General features: G+C 35.9%; 3 protein-coding genes across 3 annotated transcripts; 1 reads left to right on the plus strand and 2 right to left on the minus strand.

Annotated features, from left to right (window-relative positions):
• Positions 1-1,990: 1,990 nt before the first annotated feature.
• On the minus strand, positions 1,991-7,512 carry LOC107085799 (chromosome unknown open reading frame, human C18orf32). The gene is made up of 3 exons (XM_015376350.1): positions 7,358-7,512; positions 2,864-3,073; positions 1,991-2,754 (listed from the first exon to the last, which is right to left on the minus strand). The coding sequence occupies exons 2-3, from the start codon at positions 3,038-3,040 to the stop codon at positions 2,689-2,691; spliced, it is 243 nt and encodes an 80-aa protein (XP_015231836.1). The 5' UTR covers positions 3,041-3,073; positions 7,358-7,512; the 3' UTR covers positions 1,991-2,688.
• A 1,459-nt stretch (positions 7,513-8,971) lies between these two features.
• On the plus strand, positions 8,972-10,947 carry rad1 (RAD1 checkpoint DNA exonuclease). The gene is made up of 6 exons (XM_015376366.1): positions 8,972-9,168; positions 9,278-9,386; positions 9,465-9,622; positions 9,769-9,869; positions 10,023-10,121; positions 10,529-10,947. The coding sequence occupies exons 1-6, from the start codon at positions 8,974-8,976 to the stop codon at positions 10,704-10,706; spliced, it is 840 nt and encodes a 279-aa protein (XP_015231852.1). The 5' UTR covers positions 8,972-8,973; the 3' UTR covers positions 10,707-10,947.
• A 479-nt stretch (positions 10,948-11,426) lies between these two features.
• Positions 11,427-14,496, minus strand: brix1 (BRX1, biogenesis of ribosomes). The gene is made up of 10 exons (XM_015376360.1): positions 14,312-14,496; positions 13,745-13,856; positions 13,608-13,651; positions 13,468-13,538; positions 13,319-13,368; positions 13,162-13,235; positions 12,958-13,008; positions 12,376-12,477; positions 12,110-12,238; positions 11,427-11,741 (listed from the first exon to the last, which is right to left on the minus strand). Exons 1-10 carry the CDS (start codon positions 14,459-14,461, stop codon positions 11,493-11,495), a joined length of 1,032 nt encoding a protein of 343 aa, XP_015231846.1. The 5' UTR covers positions 14,462-14,496; the 3' UTR covers positions 11,427-11,492.
• Positions 14,497-15,892: the final 1,396 nt, after the last annotated feature.

The raw sequence follows: 15,892 nt of genomic DNA on the forward strand, positions 1-15,892 counted from the left end.
AAAAAAAAAAAAAGGGGGAGAGAGAGAGAGAAGTAGACTTCTTCTTGTTGAATTTATTGGCGATTGGCAACACACTTTGAGTAGGATTACCGCCACTTACTGGTATGGAGTGGGGTTCGTGATGGACTATCTTCTTCTAACTTCTGCTAATAAACATATACATAATTCAAATGAAAAAAAAGACATATATATATATATATATATATATATATATACACACATGCATACAGACACACAAATATACATACTTATACATAACTTTGTATTCTACCCGTCTATATCATACACACATTCACCCTATAATCAAATTCTATGAAATATATATATTTTTTTAATCGAATAATTATTGTATATGTTTACTCCCCAAATTCTTCCTCAAAATATCTAATAAATTAATCATTTCCTTAATACATTCAAACTCTCTCCTTGTATATCTTCTCTGGCGTTAATATTTATGACATTCCAGTATAACATGTTCTATTGTTTCATATTTTCCACAGTAATCATGTATGTCAGTAGTATGCTTTTGAATTTTGAAAAGTGTATGATTAAGTCCTCTATGCCCAAATCTTAATCTTGTTCCTCCTTTCTATTTCATCTTCTGTTTCCTACTATCTCCTGATTTTTATAAAACCATCTTCCTGTTTTATCTTTATCCCACCTTTTTTTTTCTTTAATAATACTCTTTCCTTCTGATTTATTTGTATTAACTGTAAAACTAATAGGATTTTGAATTGCCCTCTTTTCCATTTTATCTGCCCTCTGGTTTCCTAGAACTATACATCCATGACAGGTAGTTAACAGGTAGATTGATTGATTACAATAATTATTTAGTATACTGAAATTAAATTATTGATTTAAAGAAATATAGTTAATTTCTTTAGGTAACTGATTTGTTGCTCTTATACTACCCAGTCACCTTGGTGAATCTTGTACCTTTTGTGGTTATAAAAACAATTTTCCACCTCTTTTGTTCCCAAGTTGTATTTCTGCTTGCCATTGCTTTTTTTTTTTTTTTTTTTTTGGGCCCAAAACTGAAAATGTATTTGATCTGTTTTATTAAATCAAAATTAGCTAAGTGATAAGAGGAGAGACTTGACCAGAACTCTTCCTTCTATAAAATTTAAGTGGTCCAATACAAATTCAATTCAAGGCTAATCTGAGACTCTACCCAGCAACTTAAAAAAATAATAAAAAATTAGCAATTTTAAAAGACAAAAAGATTCTATTATTAAAGCCTTAAAAATATATGTGAACATTAACCTGTGATCCTTGCTTATTTTTCTTAACGTTGTTGTTTATATCTGTTTACTTCCTTTGTAAAGGAAATGTTTTCACTTTTCTAATTATTCAATTTGTGGTTAATGCACTTTGCTAATTTTTATTTTTTTTTTATTTTTTTATTATTCAGTCTTTTTATAACAGTGTCTACTGGCATCTTGCAAACAAATAGTTCCTGCCATAACAATATGGAGTCTGGACTGAACCTGTTTAAAAAAAAAAAGTTTCTACTACCTGATAAACTGCTGAGATTTAAAGTCAGTGGTCGACAAGTTTCTGGTTCTATTAGCGTTATCAACATGCCCCCTTTTGGGGGGGAAAAATGAATGTTATAACTTTATCATAAGAATTTATGGTATCTGTCCAAATACTTTTCTAAGACTCCTCTCGCCTTTAGGGATGTCCTTTGAGGGCCACATAAGTCTCATTGGAGAGCATTATTCAACAGCATTATGATGGCCAACAGAACTCCACAAGTTTGGTCTTTATGGAGTAGAAGAAAAGCCATTGTTCAAAGATGTAAAAATAGAATGGAAATAACTTTGTCTCAAGCTGTAGGTGGGGCATATGGAAGGTCATCTGGTTCACTGCTTTCATACTGAAATGGTAAAATGAACAGAAACCTTAAATGGATAGTTTAAATTTAAGAATTAAAAAGAAACTCATTTTCTTTCCAGCAACTGAGCACAAATGTTCATCAGACAAGTTTTATTCAGACAATATTAACAATCTGGGATTTTCTATGCTTTAAACCACTTGTGCAGAAACAGACTTCTGTAAAAATCTTGTGATTAGCTTTTTCAAAATAACATCTATTAAATATTGTAACCAAACTGCTGTTTTATTTTTTATTGAATGATTAATCTGCATGTTTTTAATTTGCACTTTATTTTCTTTTTCAAATGATCTAAATTATCCAGGTATATCTGAAGGAATGTAAAGCATCATACAAATAAACTTATTTTCTCTAACAGGTGCTAATTTCTTTGTTTTAAAAACAGTAACAAAAAAAGAAAAGAAAGCAATATTTAGCCAGTTTTACAAGTAGTATAACTATAACAATCTCTTAAAATTAAATATTCTACACTTTGATGTATTCATAGCAATCTTTGTATAGAGTTAAGATAGGTTAAGTGACAGGTCAGGTTTAAAATAAATTAGCATTAATTTGAATGTTTCCTTTCATCGTTTCATTAAAGTGCTTAATTCGTTCTGTTCAGACTGAAATCTGAAAACAAACTACAACAAGGATCGAACCAACCACAACAAGATGAAAGAAAAACTGAACTTGCTTCAACCTGCTTTACAGTCACATTATTTAAACAAGACCAACAATGCACGTTGTCTCCAAATGATGCATTGAAAATATTTCCACAGTCTTTGTTGCATTAGAAATGCTGACAGAGGTCAGTCAGCCTTCTTATCAGATGCTATAGTAGCTCCGTTGGCAGTCGCTTCCCTGTTGCTTTCAGGCTGAAACACAGAATTCTGTTTTTAGTAGGCGATTCATTTATAACTATGATCACAAAAATAATTTTGTCTTAATATAATAGAATGCCAGTATATATCTGTGTTGCCTTACTTTGCATGTCCCATTAGTCTTTTCACTGCCCTTTTGGTCGGTACTTGTGTCTGTTACAGCCTTTTTGCCCCAGATGGCGTTAATGAAGGGCGAAATGACAGGATAGATGATAGGTTCCAGGAATCGCTTGTAGACCCACAACAGGACAGGAATCACGATGCAGGGAATGCACACCATGACTGCAGCTCGCACAGGCTGTCTAGACGAAGACTGAAGCAGAAAAAAAACATGATAGGAGTGAAATTTACGAAAAGATTACACAAAATAAAATAAAAAAATCACAGTATTCAATAGTCAGTGAAATGTAGCTGCATATTAGCATAAATGGTACCATTCCTAATTAGCTCATAAACAGACAACATGAAGATGTGCCTTTTTAATAATATATACTGAACTAGATTACAATTTATAAAAAAAAAAAAAGGAAATAAAAGGATTGTTTTGTATAAATATATATTTCTAAGCTTAACAGATATTTCTTAAATTAGGCATTTTCTAAGCCTGTAACAGGATGACAGATAAATCATCTTAAAAATGAAGTTCTGTTACTTCAGAAGGATTCATCTGCCATTGTAATTATTTCAATATATTATGATCAAATATGTATCTCAAAAGCAAAGACTGACCAGCAGGCAAAAATCCAGATGCTTCTCTCATTGGAAACAAAACAAGATAACTAATCTCAAATCTGCATATTTTACTTCTAGATAGACACATGCCAGGTTTTAGATTTCCATCCAGTTTGATGAGATGCCAATGCTTTGAGTAGAGAACAGATTACACCCTGCTCGTCTTTTAAATGGTAAAAACAACTTTTAACAAAGTCTTGGCTAATTATCCCACCATTAAACTGTCAATGAAAATGGTAAGGTGGCAAAAGTTCAACAAAAACATTAAAAATGGTCCAAGAACCAAGTTTATAATTGATGAAGGTTCTCAGTCATCCAGGTCATAGTCATTCCGTAAAAAATAAAAAAATATCCACTGGACTTGGTTTTCAAGATTTGAAAACCAATGATTTCAAACCTTGAAAACCAAGTCCAGTGGATATTTTTTGAATTTTTGCGGAACAAGTTCATAATTCAACATTTAACCAGATCAGAAAATATTTAAGCTCATTAAAATCCTTGCAATTTTCAACTTAATTTTGTAAAACACATGTGTCAAGCTCTAGTCTCAAGGTCCAGCATCCAGAACTTTTAGTGTATCTGGTTTAACAAGTCTGAATAAATGAATTGGGTTATTAGCAGGACTCTGGATAACTTGATCACATAAACCGGAGGTCATTTTAGCAATTTGATTAAAGTCTATTGAATTGCCTAATGCTGGCCATCAAGGAATTAGGAAGTGAGTTTTGACACCCCTGGAATAAAATGTATTGTAGTGATTTAACTTAGGCCCATTTAACTTAGTACAGAAATTAATCATTTAAAATTAACAAGACTATATGGAGTCATATTCCATGTAAAACAATAACTTAGGGGCGTTTGCTCAATTAGCCTTGCATGAAATGTAATTTTTGTAATGCTATAGAAATAAACTTAAACTAAAAAAAAAAAAAGTTTCCTTTATAGTTATTTTAGGATAATAACTTCCCCCTCAAGGTATGATGTGGCTTTGATGTGTTACCATTAGATGCTCAGTCCCTGATGCCAAAGCTCATTAAATGAATTCCTCAATCCCAGATCTCTGACAGGCTGAATGAAATATTCATCAGGTATATTGATTCTGGGATCCCGCTTTAATGCTGCCTTCATAAACTAAAAGTACTTTAAATATAAAATGATTACATACTGTTCAACAAATGGTTTTTCTAATTAAGACTAATTTTCATTTGATTGTGCTTTAATGGATACATCCATGTTTGTCAAAGAGCACTACTGCCACCGCCTCATTTGTGACGTAACGGTATCGGCTGTTAGGCAAGTCCCAATCTGGTTTTTTGTCACAACGCGCCATTATTCAAGTCATCTTGAAAACATTCTTCTTCAGAATGTTGGCTACATATTACGTGTTTTTTCTCTGGCCAGAAGTTGGATGGCAAATTCTCCCTCTTTAAATTGGCAATCAAATGATGAACCAAAGATGAAATAACTTATTTTTACTGTTTTATCCAATGTATTACACCATCCAACTGCCATGCATTGTCAGTTTAACTATTGCTCTTGCGAATTTCAATAGCGAAGACTTCTGGAAATCTTAAATAATTGTTGTTTATTGCAGATGTGTCCAGTAGTTCCCATCGCTTTTTCCTTATAAAGCGAGGAGAATGGCGTTAGGCTTACCGCAACCGTGACATCACTGCCGGAAGATGTCAGGAGTGAGGTGTTACTATTTTTGGGCAAAAATGTCCACTCCCGCACTCTGTGAGAGTCACGAAAACTATTATTTAAATGTTTTCACTGATTAACACCAAATTCATTCAATTACAGCGATCGATTAGTTCTAGGTATAGATAATTATCCATTGATCATTTCTTGCTGACTGGACTTTTCCTTTAAGAGACTTGACCAAAGCTCTTAACACTAAATTCAGTCATTCACGCACACACTGAATGATGGCAAACTACATTGTAGTCACAGCTGCTCTGGGGCTCACTGACAGAATCGAATCTGCCGTACACGGGTGCCACCGGGCCCTCTGACTACCGTCAGTAGACAATGCAGGTGAAGTACTATGCCCAAGGACACAACGACATTGAAAGTCAGAGCCAGGGCTTGAACCGTCAGCCCTTTGATTTCAGGGTAAACTACTGCACCCGACACCACTGTCCTTTTTTAAATGACCGTAACTGTTTGATTTGATCAGATGCTCGTTAGCATTTGATGCATCCTTTTCTTCTTGTAGCAAATAAACCAGATAGTCTGACTGCCTTGCCCAAGTAGAGAATTAAGATAATCTGTGGATCTAAAGCCCCCGTCACAACTTGACAATTTAGCCAGCGTATAACTGACATCCCAGAATCTTCTAAAACGCTGACACAAGCTGAACTTTCTATGTATTTTATTTTTATTTTGGGTGTATATATAGAGTATTCATAAAAAGTCCCAAATTGTCAAACGACAGCCTTAATTATGCATAATGCACAGCAGAATAATGCCCATGAAATGATGCAAACGCCAGTGTCCTGAGGGGGTGAGCACTGCGCTTGGAGGCACCAGGTCTACATAAAAAGATGTCTTTGATCGTGGTATTAACCCTGCTGTTTACCACCTGCGAAAAAAATTAATAACAAAAACAAAAGTTTGCAGTCGCAGCAGATTCAGCGTCATGTTTGCTAGAAAGTTTGTTGGTCGTGGGCATGAACGGGGGGAGGATCCATCACATTCACCTTCTCACTCACCCTATGATGGGGATGAAGTCTGGATGAGAACTGACAGTTTTTCTCCTGTGAACCTCCTTAGATACAAAAGACTGCCAATATGTGATATGCAGAAACTGTAAGTTAGGAACACGTCAAATATGTTTGTATGCTTTGGGGGTAAGATTTGATAAGTTACTCATAAGTTATGCACAAATTTTTCATAAGTTTTGGATAAGCTGGACACCATGATTTATGAGAAACTTGCACTTAACGTATGTCAATGATCAAATAACTTACCGGTAACCTAACCCATACGCTGACACACGTCAACGTACGTGCCATATGTCGATGTGTGCCAGTGTGCTCATAACTTTACACAATTGACCCAGAACTTATCCAAGGTATGCCAGCTTTTTATTCCCCAGATTTTTAGTATATCAGGCAGACGCTGGCTAGATCAAGATGCCATTGGGGATTGGGGCCTCAATCAATTGGACTTAATTTTTTCCACATCCTGCAAAAGCTTGATGGCTCCAAACTCTAGCAAATTCAAGCTACAGTTAACCTCAAACATTACCTACTTCTGAAGCATAACTGACATGAGGAGGGAGACCATTATCTACTAAAGAATGCCACAGCCACCAGGGAAAATAAATTTCACTCCGAGAGCAGAAAGAACAGAGTTTCAATGAAGCAACTAGCGAATGAAGCAAACACAACTTTACCCTGTTGTAATTAATGAAATCCATAAGTCCCTTTACACTGGCTTCTAACATTCAATGATAAGAATAGATTTTAAGCATTCGGTAATGTTTATCCGTGGATGCCTGGTCTGTCTCTACCAAGCTGGAGGTTCACTTATCTCATTTTGACTTGTTTAAATATAACGGCTGATTTTACACAATGAAAAACTATATATTAAGATGATGTAGCTTTATTACAGTATGTGCGTGAAGACCTTATCTCGATTTTAATTATAACTTTTACCAATAGAAGTGAATCTAACGTAAATCACGTTTAAAACAACACGTGTGGGATTATAACCGGCGTATAAAACTTAACTTAGTGATTTTAACCGTAGCCCCGACGGCTATCCAAAGTTAGCTTCCGGTTAGCTCTACGCAGTTGGGGCTAAAGGCTTAAGAGGCACGTGACTTTTTTAAAAAGTACATAAAGGTACATAAACTTACCTTTAATAAACTATGGAAAAAACACCGATGCTGTCACTCGCTACCGGCGCAGCTAGCTTGAATCACTCTAAAGTTCCTGCGACTGAGCGAACTCTCTGGAACGTGATGTTCCGACACAGAAATTCTACTTCCGCTAAGCGGCTGATGACGAACCCGGAAATTATCGCCATTGGGCGGGCACTTTGGGATTTCTTCTAAACATCGTCGGACTGCAGACTTCTGAGTTTGTGAGTGATTGCTGAGAGCTTGTAATTTCTTGAGCAATATTTCCTTACATACAGATGACATAAAAAAAAAATATACTGCCTACTACCTAAAGGTAATGTAGCAACTAGTGATGGTGAGATGAAGCCTCATGAGGCATTGAACTGTTTGGCTAAATTGCTTCAACATCCCAACAGTTCATGAGGCTCCATGTGAACATGTCACCACCTACTGGTGGAGTGCAGAACTACAGTTTGTAATAAAATCTTTGATTTTTTGGGGGGGGAATTGTTTTTCTTTTTTTCCCCCTTTTAAGTTCCTTTGAAATTGTTAATGGTTGGTGTGTATAATAACATGTTTTGTAAGTTTTTTTTTAGGTGTAAATAATCATTTCAGGTGTACAGTTTTTCTGCCATCTTAGTGAAATAAACTCAAGCAGACAGTGAAAGTGTTTGTGCAAACTGGGCAATTATGAGCAAAATGAAAGGCGTTAGTCATTTTTATTCAAACATAATAGTTTTTCCACATTTTTTGGTTTTAATTGGGTTGGAAGTTGTGTTCAACCAATCTCTCGGCTAAACCGACCTAATTTGGCATCGTTTTTACCCAATCTATATTTTCACTAGGGCAAACCAATGCAAATTAGTCTCATTAGCCAAAATATTATAACATAATATATATTTTATATATTGTATAATTATAATATATTATTTACTGGGTTTTACAGTAGAAATGTCTTATTATTACTTACATCAGCTAAAAATTTGAGTAAAAAATCTCTTCAACGGCAAATCTGCCACATTTATTCATGGCCTCCTTTAAACATTATTAAAATGAATGTATGTGAAATGCACCTTTTTATTTTATTACTCTATTAATCCATGAATTACTATTTTAATTTTGTCAAATGTCTAATTTCGCTTTAGACTTAGTTAATTATTAGTTAAACGTGTTTCTTTATGGAAAAAAAAAAACGTGTTTCTATTTCCATACGACTTTCACTGAGTGACAAAGAATAATTTAATTTTAGCCAAAGAGGTAAATGAGATGTAAACTTTTCACAAGTACACATGAAAAGAGTAAAGGCTTATTAAATACACAAAAAGCCTAAATATGTGCACTAAAAGGACAACAACATGCATATTTACTAAAGTTAGAGGAACAACCAAAGACGAGAGACATTTAGGTGCAAGGAAAGGATCCCAACAAAAAAAAAATGGAACAACAGCAGACAGATGCAAAACTATCCAAGTCACTGAACAAAACATACAATTAGTAGGATGTTGTTGTTTTTTTATCTTATCTCCAATCAGCAGTTTCTCTTCTGATTGAATCAGAAAACTTTTACATTCCTGTTGCAAGTACTGACATTATATTTGTTGTTCTATGTTTTTTTGTTTTCAGCACACACAATGCCTTTGTCCACAATATCTCAGAGTCAAGATGAGCAATATGTTCTGTTAGCCATTTTGGATAACGCTCGCAATCTCTCCAACATACTGAAAGCCATCACCTGCAAGGACCACGCCATCTTCACAGCAACAGCAAATGGCCTGAAGGTCACAGTGGAGGATAGCAAATGCATGCAAGCAAATGCTTTCATTCAGGTGGGTTTTTCTGGTGATTCTTTTTTAAGGAAGCATTCAGAGAGACCATGCTTTTCTGCTTCTATATTTGAGAAGACCTGCTTCAACAATCCTATTTTTTTTCATTTAGGCAGATGTCTTTCAAGAGTTCACATTAAAAGAAGACTTGGTTGTTTTTCAAATTAACCTCACTGTTCTTCTCGACTGCTTGAACATCTTTGGAGGAAACACAGCAGCAGGTAAAAACTAGGAGGGGCGTGACCAGAAAATGAGCTGTTCTACACGTTTCTTACTTCACATTTTATATGATGTTTCAGGAGTATCAACAGCTCTACGGTTGTGCTACAGGGGGTATGGTCATCCTCTGACATTGTTCCTGGAGGAAGGTGGCGTAGTGACTGTCTGTAAAATTAATACACAGGAACCAGAAGAACCAATTGATTTTGAGTTCTCCAGCTCCGATGTTACAAACAAGGTTCATCTGCTGTTTTTGATCATTCAAACTGAATAAGTGTCAGTCTAAGACGGTCATATGAATTACTAGAATAATGATGTATAATCAGGAAATCCAGAAGATGCTGTAAACTAATTTTGCTCCTCTTGTCCCATCTCCTTTCGTAGGTCATTCTACAGTCAGAGAGTCTAAAGGAAGCCTTCTCTGAGCTGGACATGACTAGTGAGGTGCTGCAGATCACCATGTCCCCCAGTCAGCCGTACTTCAGGTGACCTGTCAGATCTTTTCATTGTTCTATGGTTTATGATCAAGAAATAAAAAAAAACAAAAAACAATTCCATGTACAACCCATCACTTAATATTGGTTATTTTATTGGGAATTACACTGCCATTAAAATCGAACCCCCTTTTAACTCTGCAGGTTGTCAACATTTGGAAACTCTGGAAATGCGCATTATGACTACCCTAAGGATTCGGATATGATGGAGCTTTTTCAGTGCAACAAAACGCAAACCAATAGGTGAGCGTCGCCATCAGCTGAGGAGTTCAAACTAAAATAAGAATAAGGAGTTAGTGGCCTTTGCTTTCGAAAAGTTGGGATAGTTGTCTCATTTAAAATGAAACTACGACCAAGGGATTAATTAGTTTGCAGAACTTATTTACAAAATAATGTTGCCCTTATTTTACTTCCATTTGAACAATTTATTAACCAATATAAACAATTTAGTTTCTTATCCCACTGTACTAGCATGAGTTACATTTTTTTTACCACCAGATGTCGCCAGATTCCATGATGATTTTACTCAATTTAGGAAATAAATAAACTGCAGCCATTTATAGTTTGATATTCACACCCATTTGTTTAGTTATTATTCCTGGATAATTATTGAGTGTCATTACAGCTTCTGATTTGCTTCTGTTTGACAGATACAAGATGTCCTTACTCAAACCATCCACCAAAGCTTTGGCAATATCCTGTAAAGTGTCAGTGAGGACAGACAGCAGAGGGGTCCTCTCTCTACAGTATCTGGTCAGGAACGATGATGGACAGATCTGCTTTGTGGAGTATTTCTGTTGTCCCGATGAGGAGGTGGAGGAGGAGTAACAGCTGATTTGGTCTGACCTTTTGTAATACAGCTGCAAATTTAACAGCTCATCTGACCTCACTATTAAGAGGTTCCGTTGTTGCAGAAAAAGATTTAACTCCAGCCTTGCCATGAATGATCTTCCTGCTAATAAAAAATATATAGTTTGGAAAATCCAACATTGGATTTATAAACGGCAAGGAAGGATTTCTGTTAACCTTGAGAAGGACTTTTCCTCCACCCTCATTTTTTCAGGCAACTGGTGATTCCAAGAGCACATGAAAAACTGATGATGCAGATGTCAGGTTTGTGTTCGAATTTTAGGTTTCATAAAAAAAATAAAATAAAAAAACGGATCAGATGGTAATGGCTATGCTAGGTTTCATTCACCCATACATTCGGATGTTTTTTCTTTGATGTACTTAAAATGTATTTAAATGGAAATTAGAGTTCATAGTTTTTATGCATAACTATGAACAATTTTTTCTGACCTTGGTGGATCCAATAACTGGATTACCTCTTCAGTTATCTGTATGATAAATATTTAATGTCCAAAAATGAACCGAAGGTGATAGAAAAAATGTAGTTGTGTAGATTAAATGCACTATGCTGCAACAGGAACAAATATCACCTCTTGTTTCTTTAACAATGTATATTTATTAAAAAGGGTTGTTAATGTTGAGCTATTTTGTAAAATAAACGTGCTTTCAATTACCATCAGCACATTCATGATACATGTCAAAAAAAAAAAAAAAAGGTTGTTGCAACAGGAAATCATCCTTCCAGTCAGATCCAGTCCATGGAGTTTATCTGCCTCTCCTCTGCATCCGCTGCCTCTTGAAAGCTTTGTGTTTGTTTTTCTTCACCGCTTTCGGTGGCGGTGGCTCCGTCTGAATCTTAAGAGGTTTCTCCTCTCCCGGCGTAACAAAGACATCAGCTGTCACGTCATCGTCAACCAGCTCCTTTGTTTCTTTCCGTTTCATCTTCCGGATCTCTTTCACCATCTGCCTCTCTCGCACCTTAGCTGCCGCTGCCAGGCGGAGCTGTGCTCTGTGCTGTGGGTGTTTGAGAGGACAAAAGGAGTCAAATTAATGAATAATGGGAAAAGACTTCTTGATTTAAAGATGCATCCTGAACATCAGATAAGCACCCAGAGATAGATTTCCACTGCAATTACATCTTCTTACCTGACCTTGTTTTAAAATTTGTTTACACCAGAGAATCATTTTTATTTTTAGAGTGGATTTTTAGCTCCAAAAAACAAAAAAACGCAGAAATTTTGATGGTATCAAGAGGAGACCATCCGTTTTGGTAATATAAATCCAATTTCTCCCGATGTCGAATGTGAGCAATATCCGAATATCAAATATATTGGAGCATGTCTATAAAACCCATGTACAAAAACTAGTTTGCAGATAACTACCAGGTTTGGAGACTGGAAGTTTGGATTATCATATAGTGTGGGTCCTCCGAAGCTCCCCTGGAAGATCTTTATGAGGTTCAGAACAAACCGTGGGCCAATTTCCACCAGAGAGGCGTCCTCCTCAATTATCTGAAAAAGAGGGGGAAAAAAAGGGATTAATTACAGTAAGTGGAAGCCAAGTCAAAGGACAATATTGGGCATTGTGGAAGAAATGCTGATTGAAAAATATGCAACATTTTAAGATATTTGATTTTTAAAAAGTTCACCTGGTAGTTTCTAAACCAAATTCTGTCATCTGCGATGGAGAACGTGTAGACGTGGTCAACAAAAGGCTGGCTCTTAGGGTGGTAGCGAGGAGTGGAAAATGTCTGCAACAAAGGAAAGCAAACTTAATGATCATTTAAAATTAAGAATCCCAAATCTATTTTTAGACCAAACTTTCTTTACAGATAAAAATAAAACCCATTTAAAAGGATTTTCAATTTATAGTACATTTTAAACAAACACTGCAAAACAAAAGAGCAGATTAAATTAATTACAACATAAGTGGGTTGAAAGGTAGATGGAATTAAGGACTGGAAAGAAGGAGTAAAAATAAAATATGGTCAGAAAAATGTTAGAGGATATATAGTATTAAGGAATAAAAAAGATGAATGGATAAATAGAAACAAAGAATAAAAAAAAACCAAGGAAGGATGGATACATTGAATTCAAAAAACACACAGAATGGCAGCATACTGTTTGAGTTTTTTTTTTACTGGACTTTTCCACATTTAAAAACCCAATTTTATTCATTTCCAAATTTGCCTGCAGGCAAATGCCTTTTTATGCCTTATCAGGACACATACCTGGATGAAGAGCTCCTTCAGTAAAGCATAGTGGGGATCTTTGTCAAATTTCTGTTAAACAAAATAAAGTTTATTTTTGATCTGATGCAACAAAGGCTCTACTTATTATTCCAGGCATCATATAGGAAAAAAACAAACAAACTTCAAAGTTCAGATTTGTCAGAATTCCCCCATTTTACTGCTTTATGGTTGTGTGAAACTCACTGGATCAAATGAGAGCAGTGGTCTGGATCCTTTCAGGCAGTTTCCGGTCATCTTCAGCTCAGCCAGCGTATGAACTGCAAGGGTAACAATAACAGGGATCAACTCTCTAATCCTACAAATGTCTTCTCCACCAAAGGGAAGGAGAGAAGCTACCTACTGTTCTGAACCAGAAACTTTGCAGAGGGTCCGTGTGGGCAGTTGGAGATCCTATAGAAATAAAAGTATTTTAGAGCAAAAGTAAATGTGGTTTCCTATTATTAATACAGATAGAGATTAGGACATAAGTAATTAGGATAAACTTCTAACCACATATAGAGGTCCTGCTTCTTCTTTGCTTCAAAAAAGAGACACTTGTTGCAATTCTTAATTTCACACACCTAGAAAAAATAATAAAAATGTCAGATTCTGCTGCGATAAAAGAGAAATTCTGTTCTTCAATGACTTACCTCATTTACAACAAACAGCTTGTCCTTCCTGTCCATTTTTGTATCTGACAGAATATTGTAGAAGTCAATCTCAGCTCATGATACACACAGACAGTTATTTATAAAGCTTTTTTTATTTTCATTTTAAAAACACTGACCAGCTTTTGAATGAGGCATCATGGTCCTCAGGTCCTGCATCAAGTGTCTGGTTCTGTAGTTGACTCCTCTTGAAGAGAATATAAGAACTCTTTCCTTGTTGGTCCATTTGCCCTATTAGCCAGAGATTAAACATAATATCAATCTAATTACAGTTGCAAGAGAAGCAGGCAGACATGGAGAGTCCATCACCAAAGCTTAAGGTAACCAATTTTAAAACTAAAGCTGAACTACAAGCAAACATCAGATTTTTAATTGTCGGTTAGACTTATGTTATTCTGTAAAATCTATAACCACAACCGGTAAAACTTTAAGAATTACAACATAGCTCAATACTTTGAATGGAGTAAACAGATACTCACCGTTTTACATTAAAAAAGGAGAACCATACCAGAAATTAGAGGAAACTCTAATTTGGCACTTTTATTTAAAGTTATCATGCCTTTAACATCTCATAATAGCCTGTATAACTGAGAATTAAAGTTGTAAATTGATCAGCTTCGTTGATATAATACTTATTTGTGAGAGCTAGGCTAGCTACCTGGCTAATATCCAGGCTAATTACTTACCATGGATACCGGTGCTGGAACTGTAACCTCATTTCTTTTCTCCTGTTCGGTTTCAGTCCGAGTTTCGCCTTCGTCTGCAACAAATTTACCCTTTTTACTCTTTTTAGTAGCGGGTCCCTCTCCTCCACGTTTCCTTTTGGACGCAGCCATGCTTGTTAAGGCCGTGTTGCAGACACAATCTCAAATATCGCGTGAATCGCCGAGAGTGAGCGCACATTTCCCGAGGTATAAACCCCCTAGCGGAGCGGAGGTGGTACTGTATAAGACCGTACTTGCGTGTTATTGATTGAATTAGATTATATATCTCAGGTAAAATACCCCCATTTTAAGTTATTAATGTAAATCTAACAACTAGCTGGAATGTCATTCTATCTCATATATATATATGTATTTTTCCTACAGGCTTTTTTTAAAGATCTGTCTCGCCTTATTTAAGGTAAATGGATGGGATTCTATCCTTCACTGGTATAAACTCCAACACCAGATGGTTGAGCTGGGGGACAAGCATACCAACCCATGCCCACAGGTTACTAAAGAGCAGAAGAGACTCATCCTATCAAGAAGCTGGGTTCCGCTTCACCCCCATTTAGAGAATGACCAGCTGATGTGGCTTGAAAATCTGTATTAGAGGCCCTGGATGTCTCTCTCGTGATGTGTTTCAGGCATGTACCTGAGGAGGAGGCCTACGGTCGATTCAGGACATGCTGGATGGAATATGTCTCTCAGCTGGCCTGGAGGAGGTGTCTAGTGAGAGGGAAGTGTGGGAGTACGAGTACATGTATGATAGACAGACTAACTAACAAAATAGTTAACGGTGTAGTGGAGGCTTTAAAAGGCTGTTTAAAAGTTGCTGTTTGCATCACACATACAAGCTAATTTCCAAAAGATTTGCAATTTGTACACTATGTCAGACTCACCACAGGTCAGAGAAAATGGGGACGAGCATGTAGGACAGCCTTACGTAAACATATCACCAGAATGATTGACAATTAGGAGGACCACTTATTTAGATGATCCACCCAGAAAAAGAACATCCTCCACTATACTTTAAGGAAAACTACCAAAAACGCATAGAAGGTTGTATTAAAAATTATGTTGTTCCTGTTTTTATGATGAAATACGGTACTTTAAATCTTTCATCATAATGCATAACAATAGTGAGACAGTAAGAGGGTAAGAGTGAGTCATTTCTACTGTCCCAATGGCCTGCTGGCCTTACTTTATCTAATTATCAACACAGTGAATATGTATAATAGATATTCATGCAAAAACAATCTCACTAAGTACTTAGTGCATATATTATAGTATTAGAGAGTTTATTAGAGTATATAAACATAGAGTAAAATGCATGTAAATGCCGGTGAATGCAGCCTGTTTGTCCTCTTTCTTTCATCTTTAATCTCAGCAGAATCATTTAAAACAGTGGAGGGCATTTCCAGTTCCAGAGGGTCGGTATTCTGCAACTTTAAGATGTGTCTTTAGTCTAAAGCATGTAATTGGATGATTAAGCATATAGTTGGATGATTAAGAGGGCTGTGGTAATGCAATCTGTCCTAAAAAAAAAAAAAAAAAAAAAAAAAA

Source organism: Cyprinodon variegatus, unplaced genomic scaffold (assembly GCF_000732505.1).
Source record: "Cyprinodon variegatus isolate N-32 unplaced genomic scaffold, C_variegatus-1.0 Scaffold134, whole genome shotgun sequence".
NCBI classification, from domain to species: Eukaryota; Metazoa; Chordata; class Actinopteri; order Cyprinodontiformes; family Cyprinodontidae; genus Cyprinodon; species Cyprinodon variegatus.